Source organism: Podarcis muralis, chromosome 12 (genome assembly GCF_964188315.1).
Source record: "Podarcis muralis chromosome 12, rPodMur119.hap1.1, whole genome shotgun sequence".
Taxonomy (NCBI): domain Eukaryota; kingdom Metazoa; phylum Chordata; class Lepidosauria; order Squamata; family Lacertidae; genus Podarcis; species Podarcis muralis.
The window spans coordinates 31572737-31597127 of record NC_135666.1 but is presented as its reverse complement, the minus strand read 5'-3'; the positions used below and the strand labels follow the sequence as shown (position 1 = coordinate 31597127).

General features: G+C 43.5%; 1 protein-coding gene across 4 annotated transcripts in view; it reads left to right on the top strand.

The window, feature by feature from the left end:
• THSD7A (thrombospondin type 1 domain containing 7A) overlaps positions 1-24391 on the top strand; it is a 266321-nt gene that overhangs the window by 115751 nt on the left and 126179 nt on the right. For all 4 annotated transcript variants that reach the window (XM_077936976.1, XM_077936978.1, XM_028749885.2 and 1 more), the window contains exon 3: positions 16992-17823. In XM_077936976.1, coding sequence (XP_077793102.1) covers positions 16992-17823 — 832 coding nt within the window. The remainder of the gene's footprint in view (positions 1-16991; positions 17824-24391) is intronic.

Sequence of the window (24391 nt, the reverse complement as noted above, 5' to 3'; positions counted from 1 at the left end):
CCTCCTTGCTGATATCAGACTGTTCCCAGGTTTATTTTTAAATGTCTGGGAATATATTCATGGCTTTTGCGCCCTTCCTACCAAAGAACGCTTCTGCAGCAAGGTGACCTTTCTTTTTCTTTCTTTTTTTGTAGGTGCATTTTGTTTAGATGAAGGTTTTTCACTGCAATTCAAGCTGATAGGGATCTTCAGTTCATCTCTTTGGCAAGAGGTCCTGTGTTTCTTTGTCCCAGGCTATCCTTACCTCTGTACTCATTATCCATGTTGAGGACTGTTTTAATTGAACTTGTTTCTCCTGAAACTTATCTTTAACCCGATTCAATATTGATTTTGGAGGACTTGACCTCTTATGGTTTTTCCTGGTAATGAGTTAACCTTCTAGCCTGAAGGAGAACTGAAACGCAGAGTTACATTTCTAGCCAAAGAAACGTCCTCTAAATGACCACCACACTAGCTTTTGCCTTCTTTTCTTAAAGGAACAGCCTTCTTGTTTGGTCTTTGGTTAGCAAAATGCTACCTTCTGCTCTGCGGTAGACACTGGCAAGCAAAGGGGTCTTCGCTCATTTTGTAGCTGACTTCTTGAGTTCTTCCCTCAGACAAAAGGGTACAATTGCCAAAATGACACTGTCGGATTTGTTTTTCCTTGATTCAGTTTTTCTGTGGAGTTAAAAAAAACCCAACCATCTGTATCCAATCAAAATTGACAAATTAGTGCCCATAAAGTATCCATTGTGCTGCACTGTATGAGAAGCTGCTTTAGCCAATAAGAGCAGTTCGACTTGGTTTCACATTTGTCACATTCACCTCTTGATCCTAATTGAGTGTGGACAGGGCTTATTAATCACAGCACCATGCTGTATGCATTTTCCTGCTGTGTCAATGGCAATCAATGATTATGTTTCCTATTGAATAGCTATATATCTTCTCTAGCAGATATTTCTCACTTCGAAATTAAGAATGCATAACCGTGCTGAATGGATTTAGCAACCTCATCTATGATGCACTATACATTCAGAGCAGTATTACACCACTTTAAACAGTCCTGTGGTACATTCAGATATGGGGAATATTATGTTAGCTTTTCTGGGTTATAATGCTAGTGTTTCTATCCTGTTTTCTAATGTTCCTTTCACACTGCAGTACCTGTTGTGTTACAGAACTGTGACTCTCTGATCAATATACCGGTATGTTGCACTAAATTTCATTCACACCAGTAGGCATGTTGTGACGCAACAATGAACCTCAATGGACAACATTGCTTTCTGCAAATGCCTGCTTCTCTTCCTCCATAATTTGCCCGTTTAAAGGAGCAGGAAAGAACTGTACGCTGGCATACAGCTCCAAACTTCACACCCATGATTTTCCAGGTTTAGACGACAAGCGTTCTTCCTTGGCCACTCCTAGGTGTGATAGAATGCTGGGACAACATTTGGCAACTGGCTTTTACATTTCTCTAGAAAGATACATAGCAGATAAGGGACTGCATTTCTGTTTTGAAGGTAGTTTGATGAGGTTGTTACTAGATTAGGAGATGTCAGTTTCAATTAGAGGCCACGTAAGGAAACTGAAATTAAGAAAAGAATGCCTGAGATATCCCAAAATGGAACATTGCTGAAGAATCTCCTCTGCAGAACCAAAAATAAAAGACCTGGTCTAGCTTGTCAAGTGGAGCATGTCATTGGTTGTATCCAATCCTGCTCCGAGTAGATCCATTTAAATTAATGAATGTGACTAATTTAGGTGCATTATTTTCACTGGGTCTACTCTGAATGTAACATAGTTGTTTACCACCCCATGTTTCTTTAAATAGTTTCTTACAGAGAGGTGGAATCTAGACAAATATAAAAACTGCTCTGAAAATGCTTTTTTAAAAAGCATTTTAAAAAATACATTGAATTTTCCATAAGGCTCACCATCTCCATCCAGTGTCACATTGTGTATTGCAATTAAAACACACTTAAAACATTTTATTTGCAGCTATATAGCTGAGTCCAGAGTCACTGCACATAATTAGCATTTTGTTAGGAATATGTCTAGGCTGCATTCTTTCTCATTGATATCTGCTTCTTTCTGTGTAGAATTTCAGTATGGGAAGCATTCAGACATGAGAAACTCCATCCCCATAAATTACATGCCCCATTTTTATGGTGTGCGTTTTCAGATTGTTTAGACCAGGCTTAAGGCTCCATACATTGCATAGAGTTTGGATTTGATGTCCCGCATGGGTTGCTGGTCTGTAACATTTCAAACTGCAAGCAGGGGATCAATTGTTGGGATGCTCCAGTGCATAAAATAGTGCCAACACATACAAAACTTGTATGTCAGGGCAGAGTGCTCCTGGCTGTGTTAATATTCCTTATAGATTGTGAAGTGAACAAATAATCTCCTATGTAATATTCTTACAATGGATTGAAAAGAATTTTCACGCTTGCTTTCAAAGGTTAGTCAAAGCGACCCTTATTCTTGCTGAGTCTGATTATGAATATTACTATCATCTCGGCTCATCAGAAGAGAAAAGCAATGTGCTCTCAAATGCTATCAAACTAATTCCTTATCTAGTTATTTGTGGATTAGAATAAAGCCAAACTTACACAAGGCTCTTAGAATCGCTGCATTATTTCCCCCCCCCCCCCATGCATACAAAGTGAAATACAGTATTGCCCTCATTTTACGAGCATTTAACTTGCACAATTTGTATTGCACATGGGAAGGTGGGAGTGCTCTTGTGAGATCGCTCAGGAAGTTGGCTTGTGAAATCTTGTGAGAGCATCCTTAACACGCCCAGGGCCAGAGGACCGGGCAGGCCTTGCCCAAGAAACAAGACTGAGAGCTGAAAAGCTCTTGTCACAGGAGTTAACCCCAAGTAGACCCTGTGTGAAAAGAGCTGTTTTTGCTTCTGCGGCAAGGCCGGCTTGACATGCCAGTTCTGAGACTGGTAGGAATGTTCTCTCTCTCTCTCCCCCCTTACTGGCTACCTTATAGAAGAGAAATTGCCTAGCAGTGGGGCAGTTCTAAGGGTAACGTGATGTTGGCTATTCTCAGTTTTCACTTATACATATTATCCTTGGAAATGAATGCCTGTGTAAGCTGTGGGCCAACTGTATTTTGTTGTGTTCTGAAAGCAAACTCATGTCATTAATATAAATCTGTTCTCCTTTGTACAATGATACCTTTCCTTTGCTGGAATATCTTTAGAGGTGTGTGTGTGTGTGTGTGTGTGTGTGTGTGTGTGTATTGATAGTCCCTGTCTGTGGACTCACAGAAGAAGGAAAAACCTGGATTTCTAAGCTAAAAATTTATTGGCTTAAATTTAGTATTTGGGACGTAGTTGGCATGTGTCATAAGAGTATATTGCGAGGTGAGATATATTCTTCTGCACTATTTATGTGCTTTGCATAATGCCCCTTGCTCTACTGATGAAGTGCTTCATGGATATTTTCAGTGCCAATGCCAGTGCTTCGTTCTGTCACATGATTTGTTCAGTGACCAGAGACTGCAGTGTATTCTTTGATCTGGCTTTTTCCACACTTCAAAAAAGGAAAAAAACACGCAGATCCTGCAGCCCTTATGGCTTTTTCTTGTATCTCCTGAAGACATTTTTTCTGTGCACAAAAAAGCAGCGTATCTTCCAGCATATTTTTAATCCTACATGCTTTGACCTCTACAACAATCTCTGTCCATATTCTTTTTCAGTCTTAGGACACTACAGTTTCACAATCCATCTCCCAGTGATGATACGAAATACAATTCTCTCTGAATGTTAAGATTCATGAATATCTAAACTTCTGCTGGTGTTGCTCGGTCTAATTGTGCTTCTGTCCCAGTCTCTGAAATCACCATTCTTTGACAACTGAATCGTTATCAGATTGTGGTGGTCTAGTGTTTTCTGTGGTGCCCTGCCGTGGTCCCCCCCACCTGATTTGTTGTGATTTTATTGCAGTAAGCCACAACCACAGCACCAGGCTTGTTAAGCATGAACAGGCAAAGTGCTATTGAGGCTTTTCAGGGTTCCTGTGTCTTGATTAAAAGGTTCCTGTTTTCATGTCTTCCATTCTGTTGCTTCCTTTTGTTTGTGGCTAGGGATTAGTGCTGAATAGGCTGTTAATTGCACCCTAATTGGCCCAATATCCCTTTCTGTTTCTGCACTGGAAGGGAAAGCCTATATTACTGATTTCATTTCCTTTATTTTTTCTTTTTCATTTTCTTATAGTGAAATAGCGCTGTTAATTTCTATAATTGGTGTAATCTCTATAGCAACCTCAACTCTCAAGAAAACACATTTCTATCACCCCTCCTGACTCACTTGGCTAGTTTTTACAGTCTAGGATTATTTGCTGAATAAATTAGGAGGGCTCTTTAGTGCTAGAAGTTGTGTGTGGCGGTTTTTTTACACCCTAGACAATATATGATTTTCTCAACAAGTTCAACTGTGTTCTGTTTACAATGACTTGTTTTTCCACAATACAATACTGCATTCTTTAATGTATTGTGTGTGTCACATTGATCATTTCTGTTTATAAATCAGCGCCTTCACTGGGTCTGTGTAATTTCAGTGTATGACAGAAGCAGCCAGGATAATATTATATTTTGCAGAGAACAAGTGATGTGACTGGGTTAGTGGTTGTCCAGGGCAGGTGTGCTGAAAGAATTTTATTGGCCCAGTACACTATATGTGGATTGGACCTTCTGTCTCACTTGCAAAAGAGAAGAAGAAGAAGAGTTTGGATTTGATATCCCGCCTTTCACTCCCTTTAAGGAGTCTCAAAGCGGCTAACATTCTCCTTTCCCTTCCTTCCCCACAACAAACACTCTGTGAGGTGAGTGGGGCTGAGAGACTTCAAAGAAGTGTGACTGGCCCAAGGTCACCCAGCAGCTGCATGTGGAGGAGCGGAGACGCGAACCCGGTTCCCCAGATTACGAGACTACCGCTCTTAACCACTACACCACACTGGCTCTCAGAGGGCACAGATTTGCATAAAGTTTGCATTTGTTTCGTGTCATGCAAATTTGCACCCTCATTTGCAGGTGGAGTGGAGGGCCTGCCAATAAATCAGTGGCCACACATGTAAATAAATGGTCTAATAGATAATGTGCATTTCTGCCTAAACCTGTTGAATTTCTGCTTGTCAAACAGCTGTTAAAGGTATAAGAATTCCAATCCTAAACCAAAGCCTAGGCTGCAATCCTGTACCCACTTAACCTGGGAGTGAGCCCCATTAAATGCAAAGGCTTACTTTTGAGTAGACATGTAAACCATTGTACTGTATTGTAAGTTAAATAAGCCATTTTAGTGCCTGGGCTTTAGCTCCAGCACTTTAGAACATATGCCTAAGCCCCTTCACACAGTTTCCACATTTTGCGTTTGCTCTGTGACAGGGTATGTACGCTACTCTTTAATGTCCACCTACACTTATTATGCAGTAGTATTTGCAGAAGAGAACTTCTAGGAAGTACCTGATCTCAGCCAAGCCCACCACAGGAAAGATGCAACCTGATTGCTGGGGGGTGGGGGGTGGGGACAGGAAGGACAGTGTGTGAATATTCCAAGAACTAGAAAATGAGATAGAAGCAGGAAAGGTGTACTAAAAAGGAGGGGCAAACTTGAGCTCTTTAGGACCCCGGGGATTCATTTCCTCTGGTATCCAAACAACTCATTCATCACAGTGCTTGACTTCACTCATTGACAAAAACAAACAAACAAACAAACAAACAAACAAACACAGGCAGGAGCAGTCAGGCCAACTCATCTTACAGAAATTGCAAGGGTGCCTGACCTGAATGCTTCTATATATGTCAGTGTGAGAGTATCACCTGACATTCTCTGGTCTATTATGGTTAGGAGCAGCCTGCCACAAAAGCTGTTGCCAACACGCCAGGGGTTAAGACAGTCTTGGCAAGTAGGAATGCAGGAATGGTCACTTGTAGTCTGAAGGGAGCTTGAATTACAGGAACCAAAATAGATTTGTGGGGGGAAATTGGAGTGGATTTTTGAGACAGGGGTTCCCCCTTATCAAACCAGGCTCCCTGACATGATTCTGTAGCTGGGTCATTAACCCTACCACATATCCTAGCCCTCTGGTTGCCTGGGCAGGAGTCAACTGTGCCTGTTAAAGAATCTTGCTACAATATTGTGTCTTTTTGTGTTTTTCTGCCCTTTCCTTGGAGAGAAGGGGTGGGTCAAACACTTACTTGTTGATTAAATCCCTAGGTAACACCAGAGTAATGAATGCTATCCAAATTCCATGTATCCAGAGTAGTGTTTTAGTGACAAATTAATTGGTAAAAACAGCAGGTAGGAAATTGCTCAGCAACACACCACACTTTGCTGGTCAAATGTTAAATAGCAAGGGAATGCCATTTTTATCAAGCTAACTGTATGACAGTGCCTATATGCTGCTCTCTCTACATCAGAACATCATTACTATCAAGATGTTGAGACTGCTGTAGCTCAGCTGCTTCTCATGGCACAGAGATACTGTGAGTGTGTGAGAACTCAAGACTGGTGTGAGAAGCAGTTCCCTCACTGCAAGACAGGAGGTCACAGGGAATCAGGTAGAGGGCCTTCTCAGCAGTGGCACCCTCCTTGTGGAATACCTTCCCATCAGATGTCAAGGAGATGAAGAACTGCACAGCTTTTAGAAGACATCTGAAGACAGCTCTGTATTGGGAAGTTTTAAATGTCTGATGTTTTGTTATGTTTTTATATATGCTGGAAGCTGCCCAGAGCAGCTGGAGAAACCCAGTCAGATGGGCAGGGTATAAATAATAAAATCATCTTCTTCTTCTTTAAATGTCAGTTATATCTACATAGGACTTGTGTTAATGTTAGTTTCCTATTTCTGACTGTGAATTGCATGCAGCCCAGTTCTATGTATGTCCTGTTCAGAAGCAGGGAATTCAATGGGATGTATTACTAGGTAAGTAAGCAATGGGACACGGGTGGCGCTGTGGGTAAAAGCCTCAGTGCCTAGGGCTTGCCGATCGAAAGGTCGGCGGTTCGAATCCCCGCGGCGGGGTGCGTTCCCATTGTTCAGTCCAAGCGCCTGCCAACCTAGCAGTTCGAAAGCACTCCCGGGTGCAAGTAGATAAATAGGGACCGCTTACTAGCGGGAAGGTAAATGGCGTTTCCGTGTGCGTCTCTGGCTCGCCAAAGCAGTGATGTCACCCTGGCCACGTGACCCGGAAGTGTCTCTGGACAGCGCTGGCCCCCGGCCTCTTGAGTGAGATGGGCGCACAACCCTAGAGTCTGTCAAGACTGGCCCGTACGGGCAGGGGTACCTTACCTTTACCTTTAAGCAATGGAAGGCAGTTTGCGTTACTTCCTTTTCTCCAGGGGTGGCTAATGTGTGCTCGACTACAATTCCCATCATTCCTGATTACCGGCCATGCTTGATGGGGCCAATGGGAATTGTAGCCCATCTGGTATAGGCACATCTGGAAGGACCACCCCTGCATTACTCCACATTAATACTTCAGGGCTTTAAGCTTTAAATCAGTTGCATACAGTATGCATCAGCATTGTCTTTGCTTGTGATTAAAATAAAAAGCTTTTCATAAGTAATATTTTTGAGTTATTCTACATCTGAGGTTAATTCATAATCTGCCAAATCCTTTTTATCTCCTCCTCGCATGTAAAGAGCTTTATACATCTACCAAGCTTGCAGACCCATCGTGCAGCAAAATACTATCACTTCCACATTAGTTTGCTTATCCTCAGAATCAGACAGGATAGTAAAATATAAAGCACAAAGATGTTTCAAAACTAACACATTTTCCTGTTACTGTTCTTTTGGAACGAATAAATCAGACTTAATTACATTTATTCTGTTATGTTCTTCACACCCCTCAGTGTGTACTCATTTGGTTGTCCATGCCAACAGAAGATTGCCTATAGAAATGATAAATTATCCAGTTTTAAGAGGCTCTTTTTAAAAATAAAGACAGCAACAACCACCCACCATCAACTCATCATATAGAAAACCTTGCATGGAATGCACCACTTAAGTAGATGGAAGTTTTCATTTTTTAATGCTTTTCTGTATTATAAATTCCTTAGACGTATAAGACTGGGTGACATGGAGAAAGGTTTTAGTCTCACTTTGTTCCTGGCCTGCTAGTTTTCTATGTGTAGAGGAATTATTCAATAGTAGCAGGAAAGCATTCTGTTATGCAGCCTTCAGCCTGCAGTCTGAAGCAGTGCTCTCTGAGGAACCGTTTATTGTGCAATAAGCTAGAGGAGGTTAGATCTCTATGTTATTCCCATAAGCAGCTACAGCAGCTTCACTTCAGAAGATGATTTGCACACACATTCAAGGCAGCAGGTTCACACAGAGTGAGTTATTACAGCTCCCAACTATATACACCCCCCTTCCCCCCTCTAGACCCCTGCTAGATCAGGCCAAAGCTTTATCTCTGTTTTCCAGCAGTGGCCAACCAGATGCCCAAGGGAAGCTCACAAGTGGGACATGAGGGCAACAGGACTCTCTTGTTCCCCCAGAGGCAGGTGCCTCTTTTACGTTGCCTTCTCTTATACTGTGGAGGTAATACACAGCCATTGTGACTGCCTTATCACCCGCGAATCCATTTAATCTGCTTTTAAAGCCATCTAAGCTGATGGTCCTCACCACATCCTCAGTGCATGTATACTTTGCCTTTCTGATGGAACTCAGGAGCGCATGCTTGCAGGCTCATCCTGGCGCTGACCAGACTCAGATCTGCTTGCCTTCAGCAAGGTTGTTGTTATCATGTACTGTAATGGGAATTGGGGTTGCTTGTGTGTAAACCACCAACTGCTCCAAGCTGCTTGGGGTGGTTGCGCCTTTCCCTGGCTGAGCAGCCCTTAGGCACGGCTGCTTCAGTCGCTGGCAGAATCCGTCAGTGGGCGTTTTCTAAACTTCTTCCAACATAAAAATTCCTTGACGCCCAGTCTCCGCCTAGATTCTCTGCGCGGAAGCCTTCTGCGCAGAGTGGGCGTGCCAAGCGGGGGTCCGGTGCTCTCCCCGCTGATCTCACTTGAAGAGTCTCGGAGCCCTCCCTCCGAAGTGCTCTCAGCCTCTCCTTTCTTCCTGGTGTCCCCTTGATTGCCTTCCCCAGCGGAAGCTCTCTCTCTTTCCTTGCTGGTCCCCTCCCCTGCATCATTGGGACGACCTCCCTCTCCTCTGGTCTCTGATGGCAGTTCCCTGACATGTACCTTCCGACTATGTCCCATTGACACCATAGGGTCCCATGTTGTTGGTTCTCTTCTTCCTTGACTGCTTTTCTTATTCAAATGTGGCAGATTGCTAATTTTCCCCAAGAGGAGGAGAAAAAAGAAAATCGTTTGAAGTTAGTTGTGGCTGCCTCTGCAGTGTCACCATAGGGAAATAAATGTGTGTGGAAATGCAGTGCTTCATTTTCAAAGCTGCAGAATTCCATTCTTATACTTCTTCAACTTTCCATCGCTCTGGCCCTTCTTCCCTTGAAGTTTCCTTCTCTCCCCCTGCTGTGTTAAGAGTTTCCTCTCTCCAGCACTTAACAAGCTCCTGCCTCAGCTCAGCAACTCATCAGATTGGACAGTAAAATACTTTATAAAAACCTTCCAGGTTCTTACGTGCTCTGTTTGTAGCATGTTTTATGGACATGTTTAAACCCCTTGCTTAAGCCTAAAGTGCCATCAGAGCTATAAGATACGGCTAAATTTATGCTGTCATTTATCACCTTTTCCAGTTCTACACTTGAAAGCACTTTTTCTCATTTACATTGCTTCGGGTCCTGTATCATGCCGCAATAATGTAATTCTATTTGCTTACCGTTTGCAGTTGCAGGAATAGATTGGTTTGTGGGGAGCTGGGGGTGTGGGGGAAGGCAGGGGCTGACATGTTTTAGGCCATCAAGAACCGTTCGATATGCTGCAGTCTCTTTTGAATGTGGGATTGCTTCAAGACTCTTTGTCACACAAAATCAAGTAATGCTTCATCTAGAGTAGGCCAGCAGCAGCCTGGTCTGTAAAAAGGAGGTCTGCTTAATTGGACACACACAGTATATGCAAGGTGTGGTAATGTGATAAGACAGAGACTTGCAGTGTGGCAGGTAGAAGAGCTTGCTTTGCGTTTGGCTGAGATAACATTGCATTGCGTGGTGATTTTATGCATTTCTGTCTCCTTCTCTCCAAATGCGGGCAGTGTTCCTCGGTAAAACTCCACACGTTGCCACCCTACGCTCGCCTGCGATGTAAATACAGTTGGAACAAAACGCATACAGCAACAGTCATGTCATTTGTGGGAGGTTGTTTAGAGATAAACTAGGGTAATCTTGCTGAAATGTATTTGCGCTTAAAACATACATTTATTTTGCTGGCTATCTAGCTAAACCTTGGAAACCCTAATTCAAACTTTAATCTGCCAAAAACACACAGGGGTTTTTCATGTGCTGAATCTGTCTCTGCCAGCTGGCATTGCTATCAAGGATGTAATGCTCAAGGTTTTAAAGTCTGCGAGCAAAATGTTTGACTACCCAGTGTCTTTTTCTTCTGTAGTGCATTCTGCGGGGTTGAAGTGTTGTTGTTTTTTGCTTCAAATCTTCTGCAACACAGAGCGCAAAGACTAAAAGTGCCATATTCTATTAATAATCTGCACTCGGAGATTGTGTTATAAAATCTGTGTCAGTCCACATCCCACACAGCTATTGAAGACCAGTGAATGCTTTTTTTATATAATGCAAGAGCTGGTGGCAGAATAAAGGCTGCCTGTATCACAACGTGCGATGCATGTGCTGTGTAGGCTTGGCTGAGAAAATGGCACATCTGTTCTCCAGCAATATGAAAGTAGCGCTGCGGTTGTTGTTTTTAAATCAGTTTGGGGACATGTCCTTCAGTGCGCATCTCACTAAAGAAGCTTGTGATTGTAATTTGTGTCCTTCTATAGCCCCAATTGAGTGACAATAATGGGTAGAATGAATGGAAGGAGTGGGCAGCAGGATTGCAGTCTCTATTCTCTTTTCCCCATCCCCTCCTCCATGTGTTTAGCCTGAGTTCTGAAAAGAGCCTTTGCATGAGGAGGAACTTGGCCAGTTTCAGGATTCTCAGCTGTACATCAATAATCTGTACACATGCAATTCATCTGAACTCAAAACTACCAAATTTGCACCCCCCCCCAAACCAGTATACAAGCTGGAACACAGCTTTCCTTTGAAATCCGTACTTTCCCACATTTTGTGATGCAGTTCTCCCTCCAAATAATGTGTGCAAAATGCTTTTGTTAGTGAAAAGTGCACACACACTAAAATAATGTGCAAGAATGCATCATAGTAAGTGAATGCAGAAAAGCATATATGCTAGGCAAGATTACATGCAAATGTGTATATTGCGTGTTGAGTCCCACAATTGCCACCCCCCAAATAATTCACACTTCACACATATTTTTTGTTTAGGTTTTTGGCATAATTTTGGCCACAACTTTATTCAATACAAAAATGTGAGTGGTTGCTTAGGCATTGGTTATGACTATCTGTCCATGCCCTCAGGGACAGAGCTGACATTTCGGACACCAGCGGAAGCCAGAGTGGGAAACAAGTATTGGGTGAGAAAATGAAGCTGGGCATCAGTCCCTCACTTCTCACCCTCATGTTCCTGTGGGGCTTGCACGGCCCAAGTCCGATGCCAGGGACAAGGACGAAAAGAATGGCAAGCCCCTGGATTCCTTTAACGGAATTCCCTTCGCATCATTTGGAGGGGTAGGCACTTACCCCTCCAAGCACCACTTTAACCAATGCCTAACCGCCAACCTTACAAGTTGTGACGATTTGCTACACAGTAGGCGAAAACCAAATGGCACCAGCCAATCAGCCAGATGGCAAAATTCCTACCGTGCCCCCGCACCAAGGCAGACGACACCATGACAGGCATAGCAAGGTCAAGCGATCAAGAAAACCCCCCTATTAAAGGGAGGGAGGGCGGGTGATCCAAAGCAAAACGGCCAAGAGGAAGTCCAACCTCTGGCCCCCTATATTTATAGACTCTAACCCCTCCTCCGAATTGGCCACATTCAAAACTCCCCGGCAACCCAATCTTAACCCTTTAGAAGGCTTGGGTTTTCTCTCAAATCTGCCTAGTCATGGCAAGGTGGCATGTTTCCCCAACCGCAACACGTGCTCTCTGGTTAGGGAGAACACGCTTTAGGAAAAATATTCAATGAAAATGCATGTACATTTCCATGTAAACTTTGTTTCTCAGAAACGTAAATGTATATGGTGATTGGGCAAATTGAATTTAAGACTGGAAAAATGAGAAGCTAAGAGACAATGAAATTGACAGATTTGTCCATCTCTGCAACTTTATGCATATTTTGCTCACAGTTTCAGGAACAGTCACCAGGATGCACCTCCCTACCCCCAGCCCACACATTCTGTGAATGAGTTAAAAATCCTTGCAATTATTGTTCAAGCTTTGAAAGATTGTTGCAATAGTATTTCAGATACGCTGGCTTGAGAACAGATGGTTAAGCTAGAACTTTTCAGGGTAGGCTGGCACCCTATAGGCAGCAGAACATTTATGTGTGCATCTTGGGAAAAATGGGTCCATTCACAGCTGCTATAGCTTTGGAACCTTCTCATAAACTGCAGACCTTTCTGAAGCACAGTGAAGTATGGCAAGGGCCAAAGAGAAGGAGGGGACAAGAATATAGTCTGACTGGGTAAGTGGAGTTCATTGCAGGCTATCGTCGGTTTTCTTCTAGTCCGAAATACCAAATCTAGCCTTGAACAAAGAGGTGGGAAAGGGAGCTGTAACTTTATGGATGGTAGAACATCTGTGTTACATGCAGAAGATCCTAGGTTTAATCCCTGACAAATCCAAGTAGGCTTGAGAAAGACTGCTATCTGAAATATTGGAAAGCTCTGTCTGGTAGTTTCAGGAGCGTGTTGATGGTGTAGATAGAAATCCATGCAAACCTGAGAAAGTACTTCCGGTACAAACAATGAAGTCTTTGGGTGGTGAAAATTGTTTCTGCCAATGAATACTGTCGTTTTCATCTATAATAATTCTGCTAGAAACTTCCCAGCTAGGCTGAATGTTATGAATATGTAACAGTAATACTGTCTCCTTTACACGTAGCCAGAAGCAGGATGTGAGATGGCATTGCTTCAATGACTAACAGTCAGTCAAAATGTTATTTGGAAACACTTCAAGGCCCTTGCAAATCCTGCTTCGTTATTCATCCAAGTAGTCCCATTTAAAATCTGTGTGATGATTGTTTTTTACCAATTTAGGATGCACAGCAAATTCTAGTGTTTTGACAACGGGAACATGTGCCCGGCACATTCTGCAGGTCATTTTCTTCCCCTCACTGCCTAGTTTTGTTGTTGCAAACTTAATTGTTGCCTGAATACTTCGTTGAACTGATAGCAGTAAACTCAAAGTCGTGCCTTTACCCTTGAGCGCCAGAGCAAAAACAAAACAAAACTTCCTACCATTCTGTTTGATTTAATTAATTAGAGATCCATGGATTAATTTGGTTTAATTAATCATTGCCCCAAGTTTCACTAGGCCACCAGACTGCAGAGTCTGAGAATTGTTGCTGGTACCTACAAAAACACAGACTTGGGGGTAATCCCTTTTGCATGTAAAGAGGGACGCTTCTATGCTTCTGTAAGCTCCTCTGAAGTGATGGACAGCCAGTTCAAGGCATGGCAATAGAGTAGTTTACATTGCAAATATAAACTCTCAGGACAATGGGCCACTTGTAACACAGAACAGTGGGTTGCATGTGCTTTTCATTCCCCTCCTGCTGCCCCACATCCTCTGTCCCACTACCACTTTCTTTATATTTCCCTTTGCCTCTTGTTATCCAGCTCCTATTTTTCCACTGTGACCATGCATTCATGTCCAGTCATTTGTTCCCCCCTAGCCCATTCCACTACAGCATGGTTGGGGAACTTCCAGGGCTTATTTTCCAGTAGCCGTGCTGTCTCCCAGTCCTTCTTTGCACTCTCCTTGAGTGCTTTTTCCTGCTGGAATGTGTGATTGGTAATGTCTCTTGCTCACGTGTGTAGAAAGTAGGATACAGCCTACTGTGGAAGTGTAAGAGTGACATCCATTGTTCTGACCACTTTTGTCTTTGACCCCACCTACTACCACTGACAGGTAGCTGCTGGAAGGTAACCCACAATGGGGCTCACAGACTGAAAAAACTTCCATACCTCTGTGCAACGTGCTAGCATTCCCTTGCCCACCTTGAGACCTTCTACTTTCCCATCTCTCCCCTTTCAGTGTATCCCCTTCTCCATTCTCAACCAAATTCTCAACCACAAATTCTCCTTTTCTTTCATGAGTTTTAGTGAAGCACAGCTTTGTCCTTCTACACTTAAGCATGTGCATTCACAACTTTTCCACACCTACAGTACACCTCCTTAAAAGCTAAACAAATTAAGAATGATCATCTTGTAGAAGTGTCCAGAGCCAGCCGCTTTAAGTCACTTGCTGCAAAAACAAGGGAAACATCTTGTGTCACCTTAAAGAATGGGTAGGCAAACTAAGGCCCGGAGGCCGGATCCAGCCCAATTGCCTTCTAAATCTGGCCCACGGACGGTCCAGGAATCAGCGTGTTTTTACATGAGTAGAATGTGTCTTTATTTAAAATGCATCTCTGGGTTATTTGTGGGGCCTGCCTGGTGTTTTTACATGAGTAGAATGTGTGCTTTTATTTAAAATGCATCTCTGGGTTATTTGTGGGGCATAGGAATTTGTACATTCCCCCACCCAAAATACAGTCTGGCTCCCCACAAGGTCTGAGGGACAGTGGACCAGCCCCCTGCTGAAAAAGTTTGCTGACCCCTGCCTTAAAGACTTAACACATTCTGTATACCATAAGCTTTTTGGACTCAAGTTAACTTTGCAATAACAATGTTTTCGACTCTGCTAAATACCGATCCTCCCCCTTAAAAACAGAATAAATTAAAGCAGCCAACTGCAGCCATGGGTTTACATCTTGCTCCTCCTCCTGCCCCCTAGCATCTAATTAAGGCAGGGTATGCAGTTTTTTAGATTCCATATTACTGACTCTTCCCATTTTAAGGCTTTGGGGCACCAATGGGCTGAAATTTTGCTTGAGATTCACCTTCCTTTTCACTTTACCATGCGTCAATGCCACACCCCCCCCCCCTGGTGTTAAAAAAAAACCTTACTCCAAAACCATATGCACATAATCCTTTAAAGGCCTATCTATATTTGTCATCAGAAGCAGTATGTGAAGAATTTATGTTTGTAAAATTGAAAGACCAAAAAAATTTATATAGGCTTCACTTGCGTTGTATAGCTTTCCTTCAGTCCTTCTGGCTTCTGCATATGGGAATCTTTTTTTAATGTCAATTAATGTAAACACCAAATAACAAGTTTAAAGAAAACATTTACACAAAATTGAAAAACTGTATCAGGATTGTTGTAAATGCTATCTCGTCTTATTCTCCCCAACTTTTATTGGCAGCTAATTCAGATGTGAGATTACGAATAGGAATTTCTCACGTGCAGTATCTCTCTGTAGAGAGAACAGATGACAGTCTTGACTGCAGGATTGTTGATGGTAATTAATTTTTAAAAATAAATAATTTGGAGGTTGCTCTTTTGCCTTCACAAGTTGAAAAGGCCAGATTGAGATAAAAAGGAAGCTATGACAACATTTGGGAAAGCTTCAACCATCTCCCTGCTGCAAACTGTCTCTAAAGCTTCAGAAGTTAATGAAATGCTTAAGTTCACAGGGGACAGAGAAACTGGAAGAAACATTTTGTAAGCCCCTCACTAAAGCTTCTGCATCCTTTCCGGATGCTATGAAACTAAATTTCTTTTCTTTTGACAGTATCTTAAAGAATCCATGGAGATGTAATGTAGTATCTACAAAATGGGGCGGGGCTAGTACAAAAAGAGCAACTCAAGCTCCCACTTCTGCTGTGCCCAAGTCCTAAGTGGTTGCAGACTGATAAGCGGGCCTACGCTGTTGCTTGTTTTCAGACACTCTGACGCTAAATAGAACATAGGCAGGGTCAGCAGCTGCTGGCTGCTGGCTGAGAGGAACCTAGGGAGGATCTGAATCATGTCAGAAGCAACTGATGCTAGAGTTGATTTGGAATTAACCTCTCTCTCAAGCAAGCTTACTGGCTCCACCTTTTGATTCTTCCCCAGCAAAGGCAGAAAGGAGGAAGAAAGGGGCCAGCGACTGTTTTTGTTGAGGTGCGAAAGTATCCTACTTAAAAAACAAACAAAAACAAGTCTAATTGTTGATGCATTATCCAACAATGACAATTTGCATTTCTGCGGTGTGTTTAATTTAGGCAATTTGTGGCAAAGTTGCGTTGCGCCTCCCCTCCCCGCATCATGTTGGTTTTGTGATTTTCCACATTAGGTTTGTTTATGCAACTCCTGTTAGTGGGGTTCTGGGATGGGGAGTTATCAGCAATGTGGCAATGCTTTATGGTCATTGTTGGTCGTCGTTGATGTGGACTTCTCTGTGTGTAAGACCTGGGCAGTTGCCGCCCATCCCACCCAACATATGTGTATCACATGGTTCACTTCTCAGATCATGCTACCGCTTTATACCATTTTCTAGCACTGGGTAGATCACTAAAGGAGGGATAACTTAATAGGAAATGTATGCAAAATTCCACATGTAACATGAGGGCAGAAATCACTAAGACCACGTTAATTCTTTAAATTTTGATAACATGACCTCTCTCAGAAGAATGCCAGGAGTTCAGATATTTATACTGCATGAAACAAAATCCAAATACATTCCCAATCTGCAGAAAGATGAGAAAAATGTGGCACAGAACTATAGTTATGTACTTTTCCATAGTCTGCATGGTGTGCAAAGTGACACCAACAGCTATCCCTCATTAATTTTAACGATGTAGAGAGTCTGGCATATATTGAACCTTAACTTGGTTGTCTTCCTACTTGCGTCTTAATGAGGAAACAGCAATTGGAATGCCAGATATTTCAATCTCCACTCCTCTCTTTGTTTTCCCAGGTCCATGGGGCAGGTGCATGGGAGATGAATGCGGCCCAGGAGGCATCCAAACTCGAGCGGTCTGGTGTGCCCATGTGGAAGGATGGACTACACTGGTCACGAACTGCAGGCAGGCAGAGAGGCCAGACAACCAGCAGAACTGCTTCCGGGTTTGTGACCGGCACAAGGAGCTATATGACTGGCAGCTGGGCGACTGGAATCCGTGCCAGCCAGTTCTTTCAAGGAGCGTCGAAAAACTCGCGGAGTGCGTCCGAGGGGAAGAAGGGATTCAGAGGAGACACATAACCTGTGTCCAGAAATCGAATGGTGTTGTTGCTGAGGACACTATATGTGAGTACTTTGAGCCGAAGCCTCAGCTAGAACAGGGATGCCTCATCCCTTGCCGGCAGGACTGTATCGTGTCCGAATTCTCGGCTTGGTCAGAGTGCTCCAAGACCTGCGGCAAAGGGCTGATGCATCGCGTCCGACACATTGTTGCCCCACCCCAATACGGAGGCTCTGCCTGTGCTAACCTGACTGAGTTTCAGGTTTGCAACTCGTCTCCATGCAGCGCTGAGGAAAGCATGTACAGCCTGAACGTGGGGCCCTGGAGTGCCTGTTCGGTGCCCCACACACGTCACATAAGGCAAGCGAGGAAACGAGGGAAGAACAAAGAAAAGGAAAAGGACAAGGAGAAAGCGATAAGGGATCCGGAAGCCCGTGAGCTTCTGAAGAAGAAAAGGAACCGTAACAGACAGAACAGACAGGAGAACAAATATTGGGACATACAGATTGGATACCAGACGAGGCTGGTGATGTGCACTCACAGGAATGGGAAGACTGTTGCCTTGAGGTAATCCTGTTTTTCCTCAACTTAATCCTCTACAGGCAGCGAGGATTTTGAGTGTGTTCCATTGACATACAGGTCATTTTGGACCTAGGAGAGGGCAGGATGGGGGCGGGGCATAACAGGGTGAATGCAGGCTTATGTGGACTCTGCTGATGCGCACAGGGACCACGGACGCAGCTCCTGTGCAAATTGGGGGTTGGATGTATCTCTTTTTAAAGTTCTCCCCTTTTAAAGCTTGGTGGCAACCTCCCACGCATGAATCAAGGCCAGTGGGAGTGGATAGAGGGGAAATTGGGGGTGGGGGTGAGTACCTGTGGGAGAACGCTAGTGGGTAAACCAGTGTTGCTGTCCTTTCAACCTTTACTCGATTTAAAGTATGGCTCTTGTTGTACATTTTATTTGGTGTCCAGGGTTTAGATGAGAATGACAGTGACCAGGATGCACAGTGCCAGTGGAATGCTGTGCAAACTGCAGAGAGTTGAAACCCGTAAATCATTGTAGCATATAGGACAACGGACTAATCACTTCAGTAGAAGTCGCAGTGTTTTGAAATGTCAGTTAAGAACGGATATACAAATTACAGATCTTAAAGAGGAAATTGTTTTGGAAGGCCATCATCCAAACTCAACTCATGACCAAATTCCCCAGACAAATCTGCACAGCAAGGTAGAGAGATGGTGAACTACGTAAATCAAAGTGTCCTTCATGCCTTTATTGCAGAATGAATAGAGGCCCCTGTGAGAGTTGAAATGTTGGACCCAGCAATCATGTTCACTATGCAATAAAGCATATAAGTTGCACTTTGAGATATACATATCACCCCCCTCCCCCGCTGCCTTTGTTTTGCTCTTATGTTTGGGAGTGGAAAAACAAGCTGCACTTAGAATTCTTGAAAGTGCAGGTGCAAAACCTGGGCAGAAAATTCTCAGTATCGTCTTTTCCAATTTTGCACGCCCTTTTCCTTATAGCATGTTTGGGTATATAATCAGTTAACTTTTGTGAATGAGATAGAGTTTTGTTTTTCATTACTAATTTGAGCAAGGAAATTGTTGTTGTTGGTGGTGGTGGCATCCATCTGTCATGAGAGATAATGGAGTGTGCCTCCGGGGGTGAAGTCAAACCGGTGGAGAATCACAGCGCCTGCTGTGGCTGCAGAGACCGATAACTCATAACTGCTGTAGCGTGTGTTGCTTTTGGTGTCTTAGCAGCACCGAAATAACCTCTTCAGGGTGCAGACCTGGGCAGTCAGTATGGAGGTCCTGGGCTGCCCAGATGACAAAACCCTCCTCTCAGCCTCACTGATGTGGTCCAAAGGAAAGCAGAGCAACCCATTTGGCACCAGCTTGGCTGCAGTGGCATAGCGTGGGGGGTGCAGGGGGGGCCGGCCGCACCGGGCGCAACATCTGGGGTTAGGGCAAATCCACAGGTTAGGGGGCGCAAATCCATGGGTTAGGGGGCGCAAATCCATGGGTTAGGGGGCGCAAATTACTTGCCTTGCCCCGGGTGCTGACAACCCACGCTACGCCACTGCTTGGCTGCAGAGTTGCCAAAAGGAGGCATACAATGCACCATCCAACTGTCTTAGTGACTCCCCTCTGGGTTTGTGTAGGGTTTACTCCTTAGCCATTTCTTCTCGCAAAGATATATTTTCAAATGGGGATATGCGAAACCCTCAATTATAAATGGAAAAAAAACAGCGTTCCTGTGAGATCAGAAATTCACTTATCTGGATAAGATTTTACATGCTTAGTTTGAATAAGCGTTCATGTTCAAATGAATGCCCCATGAACTTGATGTGGAGATTTATATATTTACATGCTCCATTTTCCTCTTTACTGTAATGCTTACCCATCAATCTTACCCACAGTTGATTGGAGATAACATAGTGTTCAATTGAACATCTGATTAGTAGGGTTTAAAACCTCAGCCTTAAATTTTAGTCTGCACTCTTGTGCTCAGCATGTTGAAAGATTGCATCCTTGCCCTTTTTTATTTTGCTCTACTTGGTATTCTTTTGTACTGATTTAACTTGCATCGAGCACCATTGGAAAACATTTTTAAAGTGGTCATTCAGTCAGTTCTCGAACTGGAAATGCATAACAGAGGTTTTGCTGTTCGCTTACAACAATCCACTATGCTCTAATGTTCTAAGAGAGGCTTGGCAACAATATACATTATGAAACGGTCAAAATACATTACTCATGCTCATCTCCTTGCAAATGTTGTGACACTTGTCACGGAGGAAGTACAAATGGGCTTTCTTTCACAAGCCTCCCTTGATACAAGGTTCGCAGGGCTCAAGGAACATCCATGTCTTTATGCTGTCACTGCTCTGAACCAGAATCACCCAGCCACAGAGGACTCAACCAGATGTTTTGAGAGACACGGGGTTGCTGTTGCTCTTTGTTTCTTTCCCTCCTCTTTAGATAAACACTATGTGTGATGTGGCACAATAGTTCTGTGTAGTGCTTCCCCCCAGCCTCATATCACTGGCTGTCTGCAGTGGACATAGGACATGGCACAGGAGGAATGAAGTTGCATCGTGAGTTATGTTTACCTAGATTGTGTGTAAGAGTGTGGCCAAAGACACAGAACAGTAGTGTAGGAACACAGGAAGCTGCCTTATGCTTCCAAGTCACACCACTGGTCCATCTAGCTCCGTACTGTTGACGTTGAGTGGCAACAGCTCTCTCAAACGGGGCATTCCTAATCCTACCTGGAGATGGTGGCAAATGAACCAGGGACCTTCTGCATGCAAAGCAGATGTTCTACTACTGAGACCATTTTTTAAAAATCTAGGGAAGCTGTAGCTTTCAGGGCATACCAACCCACATTACCTGAAAGATAACAGTTCACAAGAAGACTCTGCAAACTAATGCATAGGAACGAATAATTAGTTCTTTCACAGAAGCATCTGGCAAAGTTTTCTTTTGAAGCAGCATTCATATGGTTCTATGAACGCCAATGCAAATCCAGCAGATTTAAAAGGGCCAGCATTTTCCCAGAATTGTTCTTGTTTCGGCCTTATATGTCAGATCCTGAGATTCCTGCATTTCACAGGGTTGGGCTAGATTGCCCTTGGAGTCCCATCCAACTCTACAGTTCTATGATTCTTCTCCCACTGAATGACTGATGGCAATAATGTGCTTATGTCTCAAACATAGTTCTCTTAAGGGTATTTTTAAATAGTACATAAGTAGATGTGCCAGTTTTCTCATTGGTTCCGGGACAGTTTATAGTTGATTGGTAAATCAAATACTTTTCATCAATGGTTGTTCCCTGCCTCCCTTTGCACTGCTGAAGAATGTGACTTAGGCCACATTTGCACCATACATTTAAAGCACCATGAAACCACTTTAAACAGTCATGGCTTCTCCCAGGGAGTTCTGGGAGCTGTAGTTTCTTAAGGGCGCAGAGAGTTGTTAGGAGACTCCTATTCTCCTCCCAGCACTACAGTTTTCAGAGTAGTTTAACAACCAATCCCTTGTTTCAGAGAAATCTGGGTATTGTAGCTCTGGCATGGGAATATTTTATTTATTATTTTGTACAAATTATATGGTGCTTGATTGCAAAACAAACAAGCAAACAAGCCTCAAAATGCTCTCCTCTGACAGCCCTCAGCTCCCTGGGAATAGGAGTCTCTTAATGACTTACAGCACCTTTGACAAACTGCAGCTCCCAAGAGTTCTTTGGTGGAAGCCATGGCTGTTTAAAATGGTATCATAGTGTTTTATATATATGGATGTTGCAGCCTAAGTCACACTCTGGAGCAGTGCAGAGGGAGGCAGGGCCAGTCCCAGGTGTTAGCTGGAGCACAAAGGGACATCCTGTAGCATAGATAGTTAGCTGTAGGTAACAAAGCCCTCTCTCTCCAGGGATGGTGGTGAACTGGGAAAGAGAAGCTGGAGAGTTGTTGCCAATATTTAGCTAGGTGGACCAGAGATAGGGGCTCAGTGTAAAGCAGCTTCCATATAGAAATGTCGGAATGCAAAACAAAGAATGGCAATGCCCAGTCTTGTAAGCAGTAATGTCCATATTTGGAAAACCATTCCCTTTGACCTGCTGCGATATATCCATTTGCTGATACCCGGAAAGTAGCACTGGAACGTATTTCATCCCTTGCCTGTGGTAATTAAGGTGCCCAGTCTTGTTTCCAGATTGGTTTGAGGGATATTTCAGCCTGATCAATAGCTATGACAAGGCGAGTATCTGAAGGCATGATCTGTTTTCATTACAGACCTCACAGCGATCCATTTAAACAGAGAGTGAAGGCAAAAATTGGCCACAGGTGTGGATTTTCTTATCCCGGTTTTGAGAAACGGATTGAGAGAGAATGAAGTCTCCTGAATCTGGCAGTTGTAACAAATAATAATAATAATAATAATAATAATAATAATAATAATAATACCCTGCCAATCTGGCTGGGCTACCCCAGCCACTCTGGGTGGCTCCCAACAGGACACTAAAATCAGAATAAAACTTCAAACATTAAAAACTTCACTAAAAAAGGCTGCCTTCAGCTGTCTTCTAAAAGTTAGTTGTTTGTTTCCTTGACATCTGATGGGAGGGTGTTTCACAGGGCGGTCCTACCAAGAAGGCCCTCTGCCTGGTTCCCTGTAACCTCACTTCTCGCAGGGAGGGAACTGCCAGAAGGCCCTCGGACCTGGACCTCAGTGTCCGGGGCTGAACGATGGGGGTGGAGATGCTCCTTCAGGTATACTGGGCCAAGGCCATTTAGGGCTTTCAAGGTCAGCACCAACACTTTGAAGTGTCCTCAGAAACATACTGGGAGCCAATGTAGGTCTTTCAGGACTGGTGTAATATGGTCTTGGCAGCCACTCTCAGACACCAGTCTGGCTGCCGCATTCTGGATTAATTGTAGTTTCCGGGTCACCATCAAAGGTAGCCCCACATAGAGCGTATTGCAGTAATCCAAGCGGGAGATAACTAGAGCATGCACCACTCTGGCGAGACAGTCTGTGGGCAGGTAGTGTTTCAGCCTGCGCACCAGATGTGTATAGAGACATCCCGGAGGCCTACATGGGGGGAGAACTCCTAACCACCCTCTCCACAAGTTCCCACAAATTTTCGTGAGCCTCCCTTGTATTTCTTAATACGTAGCATTTATATAATGCATTAGAAGGTTCATAGCATTTTATGGACTTTTTATCTGTGTAACTCTTACAACCACCCCATAAGGTGGCCAATATTATCTCCATATTTCATATTTGCATCAAGAGTCTGAGTCACTTGCCTAATAGGTTTATGGCAGAGAGAAGAGCTGAAATTTGGAATTTGTGGGCTTCCACTCATGGTTTTCGGCACTACGCCACAACTAGCCGTGTTGTCTGGCCCCATCTTGCTTCTTCTAAGATGGGACACCTTTCAGTACAGGATTCCAGTTATGAGCTGTGAAAGGAGCACAGGCTGGGGAATACAGCTGTGCTTCATGACCCCTGCTTGGTAGTGCTGGACCCTCTACTAAAATTACCAGGTTACTGCCAAAAGAGATGGAACTTTGTGTTATTTTTTTCTTTTTCTTTTTCTTTAAAGCATACAGATACTCTTGAATGACCAAACATATGCAGTGTGGACTGCACTCAGTGGAAAAAAAAGTAATTTGTTTTATTTCTTTTTTCTTTTGAAACAAAAGTATTTCCGATGTAAAATGAAAATCATGTTTATGAATGTTCAGGTTATATAGGACACTAAAAGGAGGAGAATTGTAGAATTCCTACAATAAAGGAATAAACAGCGTAGAGTAGTTCCCTAGACAGCTGTAGAATATGAAACCCCCAAGCCCTCAGGAACGTGGAACCCCCTCATCCTGTAGAGTTAATGGTCTACAGCCGAACAGTCTTGCATTACTAGTGTGAAAGCTGCTGTTACTTATTTAACCTGGAATTATTGTGCTCTTTGTATGTAGGAGTTGGGTTCCCCACCCCCTTTCATTTTAAAGCTGGAAATAACAACTCAGCATTCAATTGTTTCATTTCTGACATGTACCCAGAGATTATGTTGGCAGCATTCTCCCTGCTGAATTTAGTTACGTTATTCATTCCAGAACAATGGAGGAGTCAGTATGTAATCAAAAGGGAAATCAAGTAGGGGAAAATAAATGTTAACAGTTCTAGTGTGCTGGGAATAAAAAGTAATGGGGGGAAATGCCAAAAAAAGGGTAAAATGACAAGAAGCTCCAGCATAAAAAGGCAATACAGTTGAGAGTGAGGGGAAGTTAAGCCAGGGGAGTACAGTGGTACCTCAGGTTAAGTACTTAATTCGTTCCGGAGGTCTTAACCTGAAGCACCACTTTAGCTAATGGGGCCTGCTGCTGCTGCCACGCCACCGGAGCCCAATTTCTGTTCTCATCCTGAAGCAAAGTTCTTAACTTGAAGCACTATTTCTGGGTTAGCGGAGTCTGTAACCTGAAGCGTATGTAACCTGAAGCGTATGTAACCTGAGGTACCACTGTACAGAGTGAAGGTTTGTTTTTTTTAAACAAAAACAAAGCCTTTTGTTACCACTTATGTGGGAGCAGCTTGGAGCACCATTCCACCCAGAAAGAGCTCTA